At 41.2% G+C, this 15,051-nt stretch overlaps 1 protein-coding gene across 4 annotated transcripts; it reads right to left on the reverse strand.

The window, feature by feature from the left end:
• Positions 1-312: 312 nt before the first annotated feature.
• LOC127532675 (lithostathine-1-like) lies at positions 313-14,417 on the reverse strand. 4 transcript variants are annotated; one of them, XR_007940258.1, is made up of 3 exons: positions 1,601-1,694; positions 1,418-1,509; positions 313-1,301 (listed from the first exon to the last, which is right to left on the reverse strand). XR_007940258.1 is itself a non-coding variant. In XM_051944680.1 (3 exons), exons 1-3 carry the CDS (start codon positions 14,103-14,105, stop codon positions 1,188-1,190), a joined length of 438 nt encoding a protein of 145 aa, XP_051800640.1. In that variant the 5' UTR covers positions 14,106-14,389; the 3' UTR covers positions 313-1,187. The 4 variants fall into 4 exon arrangements, 3 of the variants coding, with proteins under 3 accessions (XP_051800640.1, XP_051800639.1, XP_051800641.1); XM_051944680.1 differs by lacking the exons at positions 1,418-1,509; positions 1,601-1,694 and adding exons at positions 13,691-13,782; positions 13,874-14,389; XM_051944679.1 differs by lacking the exon at positions 1,601-1,694 and adding an exon at positions 13,874-14,388.
• Positions 14,418-15,051: the final 634 nt, after the last annotated feature.

The raw sequence follows: 15,051 nt of genomic DNA on the forward strand, positions 1-15,051 counted from the left end.
ACTTACAGATGTATAATCGCTCAGACTTGAAATAGAAAAGGAGAACTGCACATAGCTCTGATGCACATGGCTGCACTGAAGAGAAAATACGACTGCGGACAGCGATATAAAAAGGGACCAGTAGGAGGTGCTGTTCAGCAAGATTAAAGGGCAGAACAGAAAGAGTTGTGGGTTTAAAGCATGACTGTATATTTAAATAAAGATTCAGATTAAACTGAAAAGTCACATTTACATTTAAAAGGATACAACTGGTGATGATTTTTGTTATTCTCAGAAAACTTTATTGAAAACCAAACCAGTATAATGAACAGAAATCTTTATGATGATTACAGTTGCAAACACAGTTTTAACACAAAGAACAGATACAAGTCAGCTACAGATCTGTAGATATTTAAAAACCACACAATGAAGAATATTCACTGGACTCTTGTTGCTGAAGTTCAGTGATGTGGAGGCAGATCCAGAGAGACACACTGGAGACTCAGATGACTTAGGTTGTGAGTAATGTTTACTGATATCAGGAGAAGTGACACCAACAGAGCAGCAGTACATGCAAGCAATGCCAGCAGCACTTCTGAGGATTCTCTCTGATCTTTGGCTTTATATTGGAGTTGGGAGAAGGTCAGATTTAGATTACAGACCAACATGGAGACAACTGGTCTGCTTAGTCACATCACAATAGACGATATCTGATCTCCTGCAGTGTCTGTCTGTCTAAAGGCCATTATGACCTTAGAAAGGGGAAAGAGTCATTTTTCCTTCACAACTCTCATGACCTCAGAGATTTTCTTACAAAGCTACAATATTAAATCCTAATACATCACACATCACTCTGAAATATCCAACAACATGCTCTATAAATGAATCCAGCTTTACAGGGATACGCTGATGTCTCTGCAGTTCATTACAACATTTTCACATGAGAAAATTTTCACAGTTTAAATGTGTAGATTTCCACATGTATGTTGCATAAAATCAGCTGTAAATCTGCCCTACCATTAATTTATCAACACAGCAACAGGATAAATAAGATATTTGTTCAGTTTTCTGAACAATTTACTCTGCTCTACTCCAAAACAATAAATGTCTCACATGACAGTTTGATATTTATTAGTTGGCTCTAACATGTCAACCTAAAACATGAACCTTCAAAGTAAAACAAATGAAAGATATCCTGTAAATACAGTTTACAGTTCATCCTTCTCTTCCTTCTCTTCCTCAAAGATGGTGTTGTCATTCTTCTTGACCCATCTAAGTTTGAACCCTGCTGTGATCCCTTTCTCTTTCAGCTTCTTCTCCAGCTGAAAAACAAGTTCATGAGCAGAAAGAAAAGATTTTGATTCTTCTTCTTGTTCTTACAGATTTATGTCCTCTTAAATTTAAATGTTAACATGAAACTATCTCATCTCACACTGACCAGTTTCTGGATGGCCTCCGTCACAGCGGGGTCATTCAGGTCCATTGTGGATTTCAGAACCCTCAGCTTGATCCGAAGCTGCTGCTTTTTCTCTGTGGACAAAATGGAAATACAGATTCATGAAGAATAGACTTGAGTGTCAGTGCAACACAGTCAGTGTGAGTTTGTTTGAAGACAACTCACCGTAGTGGCACATGAAAGGAAGTTTTTGGTCACAGTGATCTTCCACCCACTTTCCAGCATCAGTAGCACCGATCAAACTGGTAGCACAGTCTCCAGTTTTACCTCTTGGGCGTCCAGTCAACCAGTTTTTGAATTTGTGCTCTGTGCCGTCTGACCAAGTGGGCCAGGTTCTTCTGGACAGACCAATGAAACCATATGTAGTTTCTGTTATGGCCTGCTGGATCAGTGTCTTCTCTTCTTCATTCCTGATGGAGGCCAGGTCTGTGTGGAACTTCCTGCAGTAGCTCTGAGCTCCCTCCCACGTCAGGTTCCTCCAGGCCTTAAAGACATATGTTGGAGGAGAAGAAGCTGGCAAGAATTTTGAGATTAATTTGCACACAAAAGCAATTTATTATCAAATTAAGGAAAGAGTCAAATCTTCACATCGGAGTTACATCTTTACAAAACAAATGAAACAGTGGACACTGCCGTTCAGTTTCTGTTTTGAGGCCTATACACACACTTGAAGTATTACTACCGTGGTTAGTATACCCCCTGTCAAAGGTTTTAGGACACTTTCTCATTCAAATAAAGTAGAACCTGTCCTACAACTTTTGACAGGGGGTATATCTACCAAATTTGGTACACATATGCAGCACATCAGGCTGAACAAAAAAGTCAGTGACAGCCACATTCCAAACCCAACAGGAAGTGAGCTATTTTGCGTTGAATGTCAAAATTTGCCCATTTTAAATTTTTTTCTAGAGCAAACTCCTCCTTGGGGGAAACTCCAATTCACCTCAAATTCGACCAGTACATACAGGAGGCCTTAATGATCCAAAGTTATTAAAATCTTTTTCCAAAGTCAAAGGGTGTGTCCGTGGCGGCCTCTGGAATTTTGGTCCTTCACCATGAACTTTCAAATGCTGTGTAAATGCCCTGAACATGCTCCAATCTGCCTGAAACTTTACATGTATGATCAGAGTCCTGCCCTGATCACATCCATATGATGAAATACACCCCCTGTCAAAAGTTGTAGGACAGGTTCTACTTTATATGAATGAGAAAGTGTCCTAAAACTTTTGACAGGGGGTGTACATAAAACTGAAATTAAAGTTTAATAAACAGTATTTACACATTTCAAGGCACAGAAGTATAAAATCAAAGTGAATGTAGTGATTAAAGTGGAGATTCAAAGTGGCTTTGACAGGGAGTAGGAAAATATAAAAAGTTATATGGAACCACCTAAGGTGCTTGAACATTCTACAGGAATAATAACATGGGTCCTGATGTGACTATGGCCCCCACTGACCACTCACTGATGAGCTGTACAGTCTGATGGCCAGGGGGACAAAAGAGTTTCTGAGTCTGAAACCACAAGACGTAAAGTTTTACTCACCGTTTGAATTGTCATAGCAAACAAAAGGGCCTGTTCGGGAGCATAGCACATCATACAAGAGACCTTTTTCGACAATAGTGCATAGGTTCCAGTAATCTCTGCGATTATCTTGTTGACCAGTTTTCCACCAGAGAAACTGCTGATTGTTGGTTCCATAGTAGCCATCATCAGTCATCGACCACGCCCAGCTGCTAGAATTGTCATACAGGCCAATCCATACTTTTCCACTGTAGCCACTACCAGCAGCTGCAATCAGTTGAGCCACGTCTTCCATGTTGTCCACAGTAGCCAGGTCAGTGAACTTTTCTCTGCAGTACAGTTGGGCTTCACTCCAGGTCTTTGGTTCATCAATGAATTGGTACTGATGAAGGCCTGAACAGAGCCCTGAAAAAGACACATTTATCATATTGAACAATGCAACATAGAAATCTAAACAAACATGAAATAAAAAGAAAAATGAGACAGATGTGGATCAAACACACCCACAGGTTGGACACCAATGACTGCTGTGGACTGAAAATGGTCGTAAATGAAACAAATGTGCCATATTTACATCATCCACATGTCTGAGGTTTTCTCTCCTCATTACATCATTTTGTTCTGCTGGAATGTTTGTATACCAGAAACATGTATTCATTTACAGTGTCTTTTAATTGTCTCTATCGTTAGCTGTATCACATGGTTAAAGTTGGTAAAATGATCGGGTTGGTAGGAGACAGATTCTTCATCCAACATGTTAGAAATCCAACAGTTGCTTCAGAAGTCAATGGAAAGAGTGACGTCAAGAACAGACATCAAACATCAGAAGTTTTATGAATGGAAATTTGTTTTGTCACAATGTGCGATTCGAGAAACAAACTTTCGCTGTTTTAAAATGTATCAAAAAAGTATCATTTTACAGACGTTTGCAGATATTTTCAGTTTTTTTTGCAGCTGTTGAAAGTTAAAATATTCCATCATTTTAAAAGATATTATTTGTGTAGCAGAACAACTTTTACCATGAATCCTACACATGCAGACTGACCTGATAAAAGGACGATGCACAGCAAGGCCCCGTTAACACCTGAGGATAAAACACATTCATCAGAACCTGTCAGCACATGCCAGCATTCTGAAGTTACACAAGATGTTGTTCGTTTCTGAACTTATCAGAAAAATACTATCTGGGTCTGATCTGTTGTCCTATTGTATGCACTGAAGAGACTAAAATCCATTTTTTTCTGCTTTTCTTATGTTCTTAAACATATTTCTTACCTGGTCTGCAGGCTGGTGACATCTCCAAACTCTCCACTTCTTCTCTCTTTATCTAAATCTCAGAACTTTAACGATTGTCCAGATTACAGCAGCAGTAATGTCTTCATATTTCCCCTTTCCTCTCTCTTCTCCTTGTCTTGACCTTGCTTCTTCCTCTTAAAACAAATTCTAATCCCTTCATTTGCAACGTAATGAGTGTTTCATCTGCTGACAGCATCGCTCACGTCACCCTGCCCCATGTCATGACATTTAGTTTGTTAAATAACTTCTTATTTACGGATGATGCATGTATGGATTATTTAACAAGTTGTCCCTATTGATGTGTAAAAGTCTCACAGCGGAACAAGTCATGATTAATGTTTTGTCTCCAACTGCATCTTCCTGAAGTTTGGCATCATGCTGTCTTTCTTAATCGTCATTTTACATCATTTTTTGTTGATTTCCATGCATTTTTCTTCATGTATTTGGTGCATTTAGCAAATTTTACATTTCAATTTGGCCATTTGAATTTAATTCTCATCATTTGTGTCAGATTTTGGTCATTTTGCATCCTCTTGTTGGCATTTTGTCTCTTCATGTTTTTTTGTTTTTTTTCAATTCCATTCCATCTGACTGGTTGTTGTCTGTCTCATTCTGGGATGTATATTGTAATAGACCTGTGTCCAGTAGGTCTGTTCAATAATCTGTACATGTACTTTAGTGTACAGGGTGTAGAGGAAAGGAGTGAGAACACACCCTGTAGTCTGTCTTTTAAATAGGTGGTGATATTGAGGTGTTGGAGCTTTTTAATCACCAACAGATGATGGTATTGAATACTGAACTGAAGTCACTGAGATGGATTCTCACAGATTTACCAGGTGATAGTAGGGAGGACTTGGAGGCCGACCACAGTAACTAGTGGTGGTACTGAATGTGTTCTGCACTATGTAGTCTTTCTTCACAAGGCAAAGTTAAATCGTCATTCAACCACAGCTATGGAAAATGTTGCATGGCACAAAGTGGTACAAATGAAGGTAAATATGTTCGTTGTTCAACAAAAAGGTCACTTCAGGTCACAGACTGTGGTTCCATGCTTTGTTGATCAATGCAAACCAGATGTAAATCCACCTGTCCTCATCTGATGCAACCAGTTTGCTAACATGAGGTGACATGTGGTTCAGTGGCGGCTGGTGAATTTTTCTCATGGGGGTGCACACTTAATTTACCAAACCAAATAGCAGAGTCGGCAACACCGGAATACAAGAATTGATGTAAATTATGTTCACAGCCATTTGATGTGCTATTACTATGCACCACTACGAGGGTACACCTAAGCACTACTGCTGAGTCAAATAGACAATTAAATGCACTTAAATGTTACCAGCTAGTTAATTTGAATTTATCTCCCCAGTGTTTGATATGATTTACTCCAGATAAGGTCTAATTGGTACACAAACCCTTAGGGAGGACTTGGAGGCTAACCACAACAACTCGTGGTGGTAGTGAATGTGTTCTGCATTATGTCGTCTTTCTTCACAGGACAAAGTTAAATCGTCATTCAACCACAGTTATGGAAAATGTTGTATGGCAGAAAGTGGTCCAACTGAAGGGAACTGTGATAGTTGTGTAACAAAACAGGCCCCTTCAGGTCGTTAATTGTGGTTCTGTGCTTTGTTGAGCAATGCAAACCAGATGTAAATCCACATGTCCTCACCTGATGCAACCAGTTTGCAAGCATGAAGAGACAGGTGGTTCCCTGTCGGGTTATTTGAATAGGCAAGAAAATTAAAAAACAAACAAAAAAAAACCTAAAATGAGTCCAAAGACGCCCTGCGACAGACTGGTGACCTGTCCAGGGTGTCCCCTGCCTTCGCCCGAGTCAGCTGGGATAGGCTCCAGCACCCCCCGTGACCCCAGTGAGGATAAAGCGGTGTATAGAGAATGGATGGATGGATGGAGTCCAAAGACCAGTATTTTAGATGTACATTCTAAAAGGCTCTTCGTCAGTTGATGCAGCGACACTGTACAATGACATGTTATTTTCTGAACCTGTGGTTACCGTAATTTTTAGCCCTGAACCTCAACATAACAGATATTTGTGACTCTCACCATCTCTAGAGGTGAAGCATGCAAACATTGTGCACATGTGCAGTACTAGGCCAATACAAATACCCCAAACATAATGACAAAACAAGAGAACCAGCCTCAACAACTTAACATTATCTTGTAGTAATTTACCAGAGGCTATGAGCAGCATACATCATTTAAAGTAACCTCCATGTGCAAACTGTAGTACTGAGTAAACATACAGAACATATCAGCAGCAGATTGATATTTCAGGTCTGTCTTTGTGCAACAACAAGCAGCATTTACCTACTAATTTGCTTATCTGTGGTCAGGTTGTGGTGACAACAGGTGAAGTAGGTCATTGTGGACATCCATCCATGAGTCAATGTCCCTGAACAGTTTGCACTTCTGCTGCCACTCCTCCTCCTCTCTCTGCAGAATCAATAATAATAATACTCACAATGTTGAACAAATATAGTCTATAGTTCATTGTAGATAGAGGACAGTGTGTTTACAGCAACAAGTCGACAGTAATAAATCAGGCAGATGATGGTTTGGGTGATTGACAGATGGAAACAGTGACTTCATTCCTCACTGAGCCTTTCAATGCTGAGTTGGCACCAGGTGTGGATGAGATCTGCCTTGAAATTGCTGATGGATCTGGACATTGTTGGACTATCTTGGCTGACACATCTCTACAATGTCACGTGGACAGCAGGTACAGTGCCTTTGGAATTGGCAGACCCGGGTGGTGGTTCCCAGTTACAAATAAAGGGGGACTGGAGAGTGTGAGCCAACTACCGGGGTATCACACTTCTCAGTATCCCTGGGAAAGTTTACTCTCGGGTGCTGGAAGGGAGGTCAAACGTTGGATTCAGGAGGAGCAATGTGGATTCTGTCCTGGTCATGGAACAGTGGACCAGCTCTTTAGTGGAGCTGCTGAGGGGGTCATGGGAGTTGAACCTGCCAATCCACGTGTTTTGTGGATCTGGAGAAGGCCTACAACTGTGTCCCCCGAGGGCCTCTGTGCAGGGTACTGTAGGAGTATGGGACATCAGTGGAGCAGATATGAGCCATTAGGTCCTTGTACAACCAAAGTGAGAATTTGGTTTGCGTATTCGGCACAAAGTCAGACATGTTTCCAGTGGGTGTTGGAGTCCTCCAGGGCTGTCTCTTCTCTCTGATGCTGTTTGTGGACAGAATCTCAAGGTGCAGTCGGGGTGATGAGGTTGTCCAGTTTTGGGACCACAGGATCACATCTCTGCTATTTGCACATGATGTGGATCTGGTGGCTTCTTCAGACCAAGACCTTCAGCAGCACTGGAGTGGTTTGTGGCCGAGTGTGAAGCGACGGGGATGTACATCAGCACCTCCAAGTCCAAGGCCATGCTTCTCTGCCGGAAACCGGTGGATTGCTCCCTCCAAGTGACGGAGTTGAAGTATCTCAGGATCATGTTCAAAAATGATGAGAAAATGGAAAGAGAGATGGACAGGTGGATTGGTGCAGCATCAGCAGTAATGTCGGCATTGCACTGAACCATCATGGTGAAGAGGGAACTGAGTCGCAAGGTGAAGCTCTCGATTTACCAGTCCATCTACGTTCCAACAATCACCTATGGTCATGAGCTCTGGGTAGTGACTGAAAGTCACCAAGTGGTACAAGTAAAGGTAACTCTGGTAGTTGTACAACAAAACAGGCCACAAACTGTGGTTCTGTGCTTTGTTGATAATTGCAAACCAGATGTAAATTCACCTGTCCTCACCTGATGCAACCAGTTTGCTAACATGTGGTTCCCTGTTGGGATATATGAAGAGACAAAACATAAAATAAAAATGAGTCCAAAGACAAACACTGTGGATGTACATTCCACAAGTGTCTTCATCAGTCACTGAGGCTACGCTGGACAAGAAACATTTTGTTTTCTGCACCACTGGTATCCACATTTTTTTAGTCCTCAAATCTTCAAAATAACAGAGATTCAAGACTCCCATCATCTCTGGAGGTGAAACATGCAAACATTGTGCACATGTACACTAATAGGCTGATCCAAACACTCCACCCATATTAAGAAATCAAAATGGCTTCAAGACCTCAATATTATGTTGTAGTAATTTAATCGAGGCTTGTAGCAACTCACATCATTTCAAGTTACCTCCATGTGTAAACTATATTACCGAGAAAACATGCAGAACGTAGGAGCAGCAGATTCATGTCCTGTCTTTCTTTGTGTCACAACAAGCAGCATTTACTTACTAATTTGCTTATCTGTGGTCAGGTTGTGATGGCAACAGGTGAAGTACGTCATTGCGGACATCCCTCCTTAAATCAATGTCCCTGAACTATTTGCATTTCTGTTGCTACTTCTCTTCCTCCTCCTCCTTCTCCCTCTGTTTTACCAATAATAATACTGACAATGCAGAACAATTATCATGTATAATTTATTGTCGGTGGAGGATAGTGTGATTACAATAAGTCAACAGTAATACATCAAACAATCGAGAGTGTTGGTGATTGACAGATGAAATCAGTGACTTCATTCCTCACTGAACCTTTCAATGCCAAGTTGAACTGTCTGAAAGAACCGCTCATGGTAGATTAGGGCGGAAAAAAGAAGTCTAAATATCCAAGTGTCAATTATGCTCCCAGGGGCCAAATCCGACCCGCTGTGGAATTTCATCTGGCCTGCGGCCTCTGTCATAAAATGCATCACTTGCGGCCCGACAGCATTTGTGACCAGGGTATAAATATACACGTAAAACAATATTTTAGGTTTCACCACAAGATGACAGCATGACCCATTCTGACCATAAGCTGTGTAGAATGGACAGCGGCATTTGTGCATTTGCATTCTTTGGGGAAATCGTTGTAATGGCTGCTGTACAGTATGCTTCTGACATTTCAAAAATGGCGACTGTTACGTCTGCTGAAAAAACGTGTTGAGAAACATAGAGGTATGAGATCCCCAAATCAGCCGTAAGTGTGAGACTCTGGCAGAATAACAGCTAAATAAGGGAACATTGTGATATTATAACCTGAGATTTATATTCAAATTATGTCATAACCCAATGAATGTGTTTAAGCTAAGTCAAATACCTATTTTTATAATCTTTGTTTGAAACTGTGTAGAACTCAAAAGAGTAAGTCACTGTAAAAAGTGATGTTTTGATTATTTTTGGAGGGTTCTCTTTATAATCTTTGTTTAAGAAGTAACCAAGTCAGAACAGCTACTCACTGTGAAAAGTGATGCTTTTGGTTACCAGAGGGAACTGATGCTTAATGAAATGGAAATGCCTTTAAGAGTTTTGATTACGAAGAAAATGAGATGCTTTAAGAGCTTTAATGTCCATAAGAGACTGGGGTATAAGAAGTCAAGCATGAAGGTGAACTGGGGTCAAGTGTTCACTGTAAAAGTTATTTAAAATAAATTAGAATAAATTAGAAATTGACTTCGGAGATGTTTGTGAGTCTGGACACATTGTGCAAAAGATTGCGCAATGGGATGCCAGTGACAGTTAGATGCTAATATCTGCTTCTCCATTTCCTGATCAGGGGCCTTCTCTGAGCTGCAGACTGGAGAGATTGGGGGGTAGGGGATGGGGGGTGAGGATGCGGGGGTTGGGGGGAGTCCAAAATAGATAGTTTTATTTCCTCAAACATGGAGAGGTCTGATTGGAGCAAGTCAGGCTCCAAAGCTCTGTACAGAGAGGAGTTTTACCACGCAACTTGGAGGGGTGATTCAACATGATCTGCAAAGGAATAAATGTTCCACTGGAATAATGGACTAAAGGACTGCTCTTTCTGCACTGTTTGACGATTACAGAACTGGAATCTAAAAATAACACTGACTGAAGGAACATGACTGAACTCTATTATCTCCGCAAGGAACGATACCAAAGTGGATTATAACAATTGGACAACAACAACAAAAAGGATACAAGCAGATCCAAATCTGGACTGAAAACCCTCCACTTGCCCCTGGGTCCGGTGAGCTTGGTCTTCTGCAGGTGAGCAGCCAAATGTGGCCACACCAACTGCTCTCCTCCTCCAAACTACTAAATCTGGGTGATGATTACTTTTCTATTGTGAAAGCATAGTTCGACTCATGAGTTGTGTTCGTCAATTGGAAGATTATTAATGTTTATGTTTTAAATCAGTCTTACTGAGTTTTTTTTGATTATAGGCTATTGCTGTGCCCTTGCCGAAATATGATAATAAAACTTTTATCCTGCAATTGAAGTCAACAGATTGGAAATTCTATTTATCCCTTTCACAATAATTAACAATATATATTTTCTCTGGTTGTAAAAAGGCAGATTAATGTGTGTATTACAACTAAAAAGGTTCTACTTTCTCACAGGTTACCTATGTTTGGGCGCTGAGGGTGAACCCGAGCAGAGAACACACAGAGGAGGCTGAACTGGAACTGAGAACGGATTTATTGTACAATGAATAAACTCAGGATTGGAAGTGAAGGAAAGCTAAGGAGAGGCGTGAATTCAGTGAACAACCTGAAGGGGAGTGACAGGGACGGGGGTGACTGTACCAGGGACCAGTACTTGGTAGGTGTCTGGGATGGAGTGGGTCGCCAGTGGAGAGCGGGCAGGAGGTTTCAGTCCCGGGGGGCATTTGGCAAGTTGTTCCAGGGGCTGACTGGCACAGCAGTAGGGTGAGAGTGTTGGTGATTGACAGATGAAACAGATGAAGTGACTTCATTCCTCACTGAACCTTTCAATGCTGAGTTGGACTGTCTGAAAGAACCACTCATGGCAGATAGGGTGTAAATCAATGTGAATCAAGGACATGAACACCACTGAGCTCGAGTTGACCGAGCACTTCATAAGTGTAGTCATCTAACCTCCAGCCCACCAGCATCTTGTCCACACCACCATCCAGTAACCTCTCAGATCCAACCACAACCCCCAGATACTATCTCTGGTGCTGCCTGGGAGTCTTCATTCTGGTGAACCCACCTAACCAACCCAACAAAGGATGGCCTGCTCTCAAACCTGGAGGAGACTCCCAGTAATCCCTCATTTAATCCAGCTGTCTGTTGTCCTTCTTAAAGTGGAGAATCCCCACACAAACCAGTTGCCTGCCTGATCCTGCTCCCCAAGATTCCAAGGAGCCACCTTCTGAAAAGCCTTCCAGGAAGAAACGTGGCTCTTGATGACCACATCCGCTCCCCAGCATCATAGAGGTCCCAGTGACCAATCCTGCATCCTGGCCACCTCCGAGAGGGTGAACCTCATCTCACCTGTTCCTACTTCTGCGGAGGTTGAAGCTATCTCACCTTTTCCCACCTGGACCAGGTTCAAGACCAGGGTACCACAAGAGTCAGATGAAGCTGGCCTGCTTCTGGATTGGGCTCTGTTTTGTCACTGGCCTGCTTCAGTCCTGCCTGGCCTCCAGAGGGGCTCCATTTCTGTCACTGGCTTCCTGGCAGGTTCCATCTCCATTGCTGCCATCTAGAGCGGGCCCACCAGAAAATCTTGTCTTCAACCTGCCCTTCAGACTGTCCCCAACAACAGCCATACACTTGAAGGCAGACAGCAGTAACTAGTGGTGGTAAAGAAAGTGTTCCACATTATGTTGTCTTTCTTCACAAGGTGAATTTAAATAGTTGTCCAATCACAAGACTGAGTGATGCAAAATGTTCCATGGCAGAAAGTGATCCAAGTCGAGGCCTTGTAATTCCATCCGTAGAATATCTGTCCATCACCTTCACTAAGTCTCTGATCTCCTCCACCTCGATAGTTTCTGCATGTGGATTCTCCACAAACCTGTGACAGTTTTGTTTCAAGACAGACTGAATCTATGTCCTTCCTTGACCTGCCAGAGAAACAGGATGGAGTGTTTCCACTCATTACAGGATCAGAGATGTTTGTTTTTCCAAGTGGAGCAGTCAGAACACTGCAAGAAAATGTTATGGGATTAGTTCAAATTCAACCTTCACATTTCAAGTTTACACACTTGTGGAATTTATTCTTTAACTCACAGAAGATGCCAATTTTGTTCACCTGATCAAACTTATACGACAACATTTGGGGAAATTTAAGAAATTTTACAACATAAAGGATTTTTCACAGAATATGTTCTTTGTCTTTTCATAAACCAAAGAGATCATGAGAAAAAAGCTTTCAAACATTCAGTCTTCAAACAAGTCAGATAGTTAACTGTGAACTACACTTTAATTTTCACACATGAATATTTCATTACTTTTATGATTATTTATTATATTTGACTAAATATTTTCTCTTCATGGCAGAGCTCATGTAGCAGCTCAGCTGGTTCAGAAGCAGGTTTAGAAAGAGTTGTGGGTTTAAAGCATGACTGGATATTTAAATAAAGATTCAGATGAAACTGAAAAGTCACATTTACATTTTAAAGGATACAACTGGTGATCATTTTTGTTATTGTCAGAAAACTTTATTGAAAACCAAACCAGTATAATGAACAGAAATTGTTATGATGATTACAGTTGCAAATAGAGTTTTAACACAAAGAACAGATACAAGTCAGCTACAGATCTGTAGATATTTAAAAACCACACAATGAAGAATATTCACTGGACTCTTGTTGCTGAAGTTCAGTGATGTGGAGGCAGATCCAGAGAGACACACTGGAGACTCAGATGACTTAGGTTGTGAGTAATGTTTACTGATATCAGGAGAAGTGACACCAACAGAGCAGCAGTACATGCAAGCAATGCCAGCATCACTTCTGAGGATTCTCTCTGATCTTTGGCTTTATATTGGAGTTGGGAGAAGGTCAGATTTAGATTACAGACCGATATGGAGACAACTGGTCTGCTGAGTCACATCACAATAGACGATATCTGATCTCCTGCAGTGTCTGTCTGTCTAAAGGCCATTATGACCTTAGAAAGGGGAAAGAGTCATTTTTCCTTCACAACTCTCATGACCTCAGAGATTTTCTTACAAAGCTACAATATTAAATCCTAATACATCACACATCACTCTGAAATATCCAACAACATGCTCTATAAATGAATCCAGCTTTACAGGGATACGCTGATGTCTCTGCAGTTCATTACAACATTTTCACATGAGAAAGTTTTCAGAGTTAAATGTGTAGATTTTCACATGTATGTTGCATAAAATCAGCTGTAAATCTGCCCAACCATTAATTTATCAACACAGCACAAATGAAAGATATCCTGTAAATACAGTTTACAGTTCATCCTTCTCTTCCTCAAAGATGGTGTTGTCATTCTTCTTGATCCATCTAAGTTTGAACCCTGCTGTGATCCCTTTCTCTTTCAGCTTCTTCTCCAGCTGAAAAACAAGTTCATGAGCAGAAAGAAAAGATTTTGATTCTTCTTCTTGTTCTTACAGATTTATGTCCTCTTAAATTTAAATGTTAACATGAAACTATCTCATCTCACACTGACCAGTTTCTGGATGGCCTCCGTCACAGCGGGGTCATTCAGGTCCATTGTGGATTTCAGAACCCTCAGCTTGATCCGAAGCTGCTGCTTTTTCTCTGTGGACAAAATGGAAATACAGATTCATGAAAAATAGACTTGAGTGTCAGTGCAGCACAGTCAGTGTGAGTTTGTTTGAAGACAACTCACCGTAGTGGCACATGAAAGGAAGTTTTTGGTCACACTGATCTTCCATCCACTTTCCAGCATCAGTAGCACCGATCAAACTGGTAGCACAGTCTCCAGTGTTATATGGTATGTTTCCAGTCAACCAGTTTTTGAATTCATGCTCTGTGCCATCTGACCAAGAGTACCAGGTTCTTCTGGACAGACCAACGAAAACACCCATATTTCCCGGTCCAGCCTTCTGGACCAGTGTCATCTCTTCTTCATTCCTGATGGAGGCCAGGTCTGTGTGGAACTTCCTGCAGTAGCTCTGAGCTTCCTCCCATGTCACCTTCCAGGACTTCTAGACATATCTTGGAGGAGAAGAAGCTGGCAAGAATTTTGAAAGTTCAGTCAGATTAATTTGCACACAAAAGTAATTTATTCGGACCAACAGTTTTAAATATCCAGTATGCATGAAATCAAATGAAGAAAAGAATCCAATCTTCACATGTGAGTTACATCTTTACAAGACAAATGAAACAGTCAAAGCTATCATTCATTTTCTGTTTTGGGGCCTAAACACACACTTGAAGTAATAATTATACCACAGTCTGGAAAATGCACTACATGTTACTGGATCACAGAAACCACAAGAAGTAACGTTTTACTCACCATTTGAATTATCATAGCAGAGAAAGGGGTGTTGGTAGGAGCATGGCAGATCATGCAGTTTACCTTCAAATATAGCACCGCATTGCTTCCACTCATCTCTGCGATCATTTAGTTAACCAGTTTTCCACCAGAGAAAGGGCTGATTGTTGGTTCCGTAGTAGCCATCATCAGTCATCGACCACGCCCAGCTGCTAGAATTGTCATACAGGCCAATCCATACTTTTCCACTGTAGCCACTGCCAGCAGCTGCAATCAGTTGAGCCACGTCTTCCATGTTGTCCACAGTAGCCAGGTCAGTGAACTTTTCTCTGCAGTACTGTTGGGCTTCACTCCAGGTCTTTGGTTCATCAATGAATTGGTACTGATGAAGGCCTGAACAGAGCCCTGAAAAAGACACATTTATCATCCTGAACAATGTGACATAATTTTTTAAAACTTTGTTTTTCTTATTTTTATTACAAACACAGTTAAACATACATAACCTAAACAACAAGGTCAGGGAGTCACAACTTAGATAGGAAAAAAAAGATATACATACTCTCATCCTC

The sequence above is a fragment of the Acanthochromis polyacanthus genome, chromosome 24 (genome assembly GCF_021347895.1).
Source record: "Acanthochromis polyacanthus isolate Apoly-LR-REF ecotype Palm Island chromosome 24, KAUST_Apoly_ChrSc, whole genome shotgun sequence".
NCBI lineage: Eukaryota > Metazoa > Chordata > Actinopteri > Pomacentridae > Acanthochromis > Acanthochromis polyacanthus.

Bases quoted from the DNA above. Each gene is read 5' to 3' on its own strand.
- LOC127532675 (XM_051944680.1), bottom strand. From the start codon at position 14,105: ATGACACTGGTCCAGAAGGCTGGACCGGGAAATATGGGTGTTTTCGTT. The intron at 13,783-13,873 runs GTGAGTTGTCTT...TTTTGTCCACAG, and splicing joins TCCTTTCATGTGCCACTACG to AGAAAAAGCAGCAGCTTCGG. The intron at 1,302-13,690 runs GTCAGTGTGAGA...CTTGTTTTTCAG, and splicing joins CGGAGGCCATCCAGAAACTG to CTGGAGAAGAAGCTGAAAGA.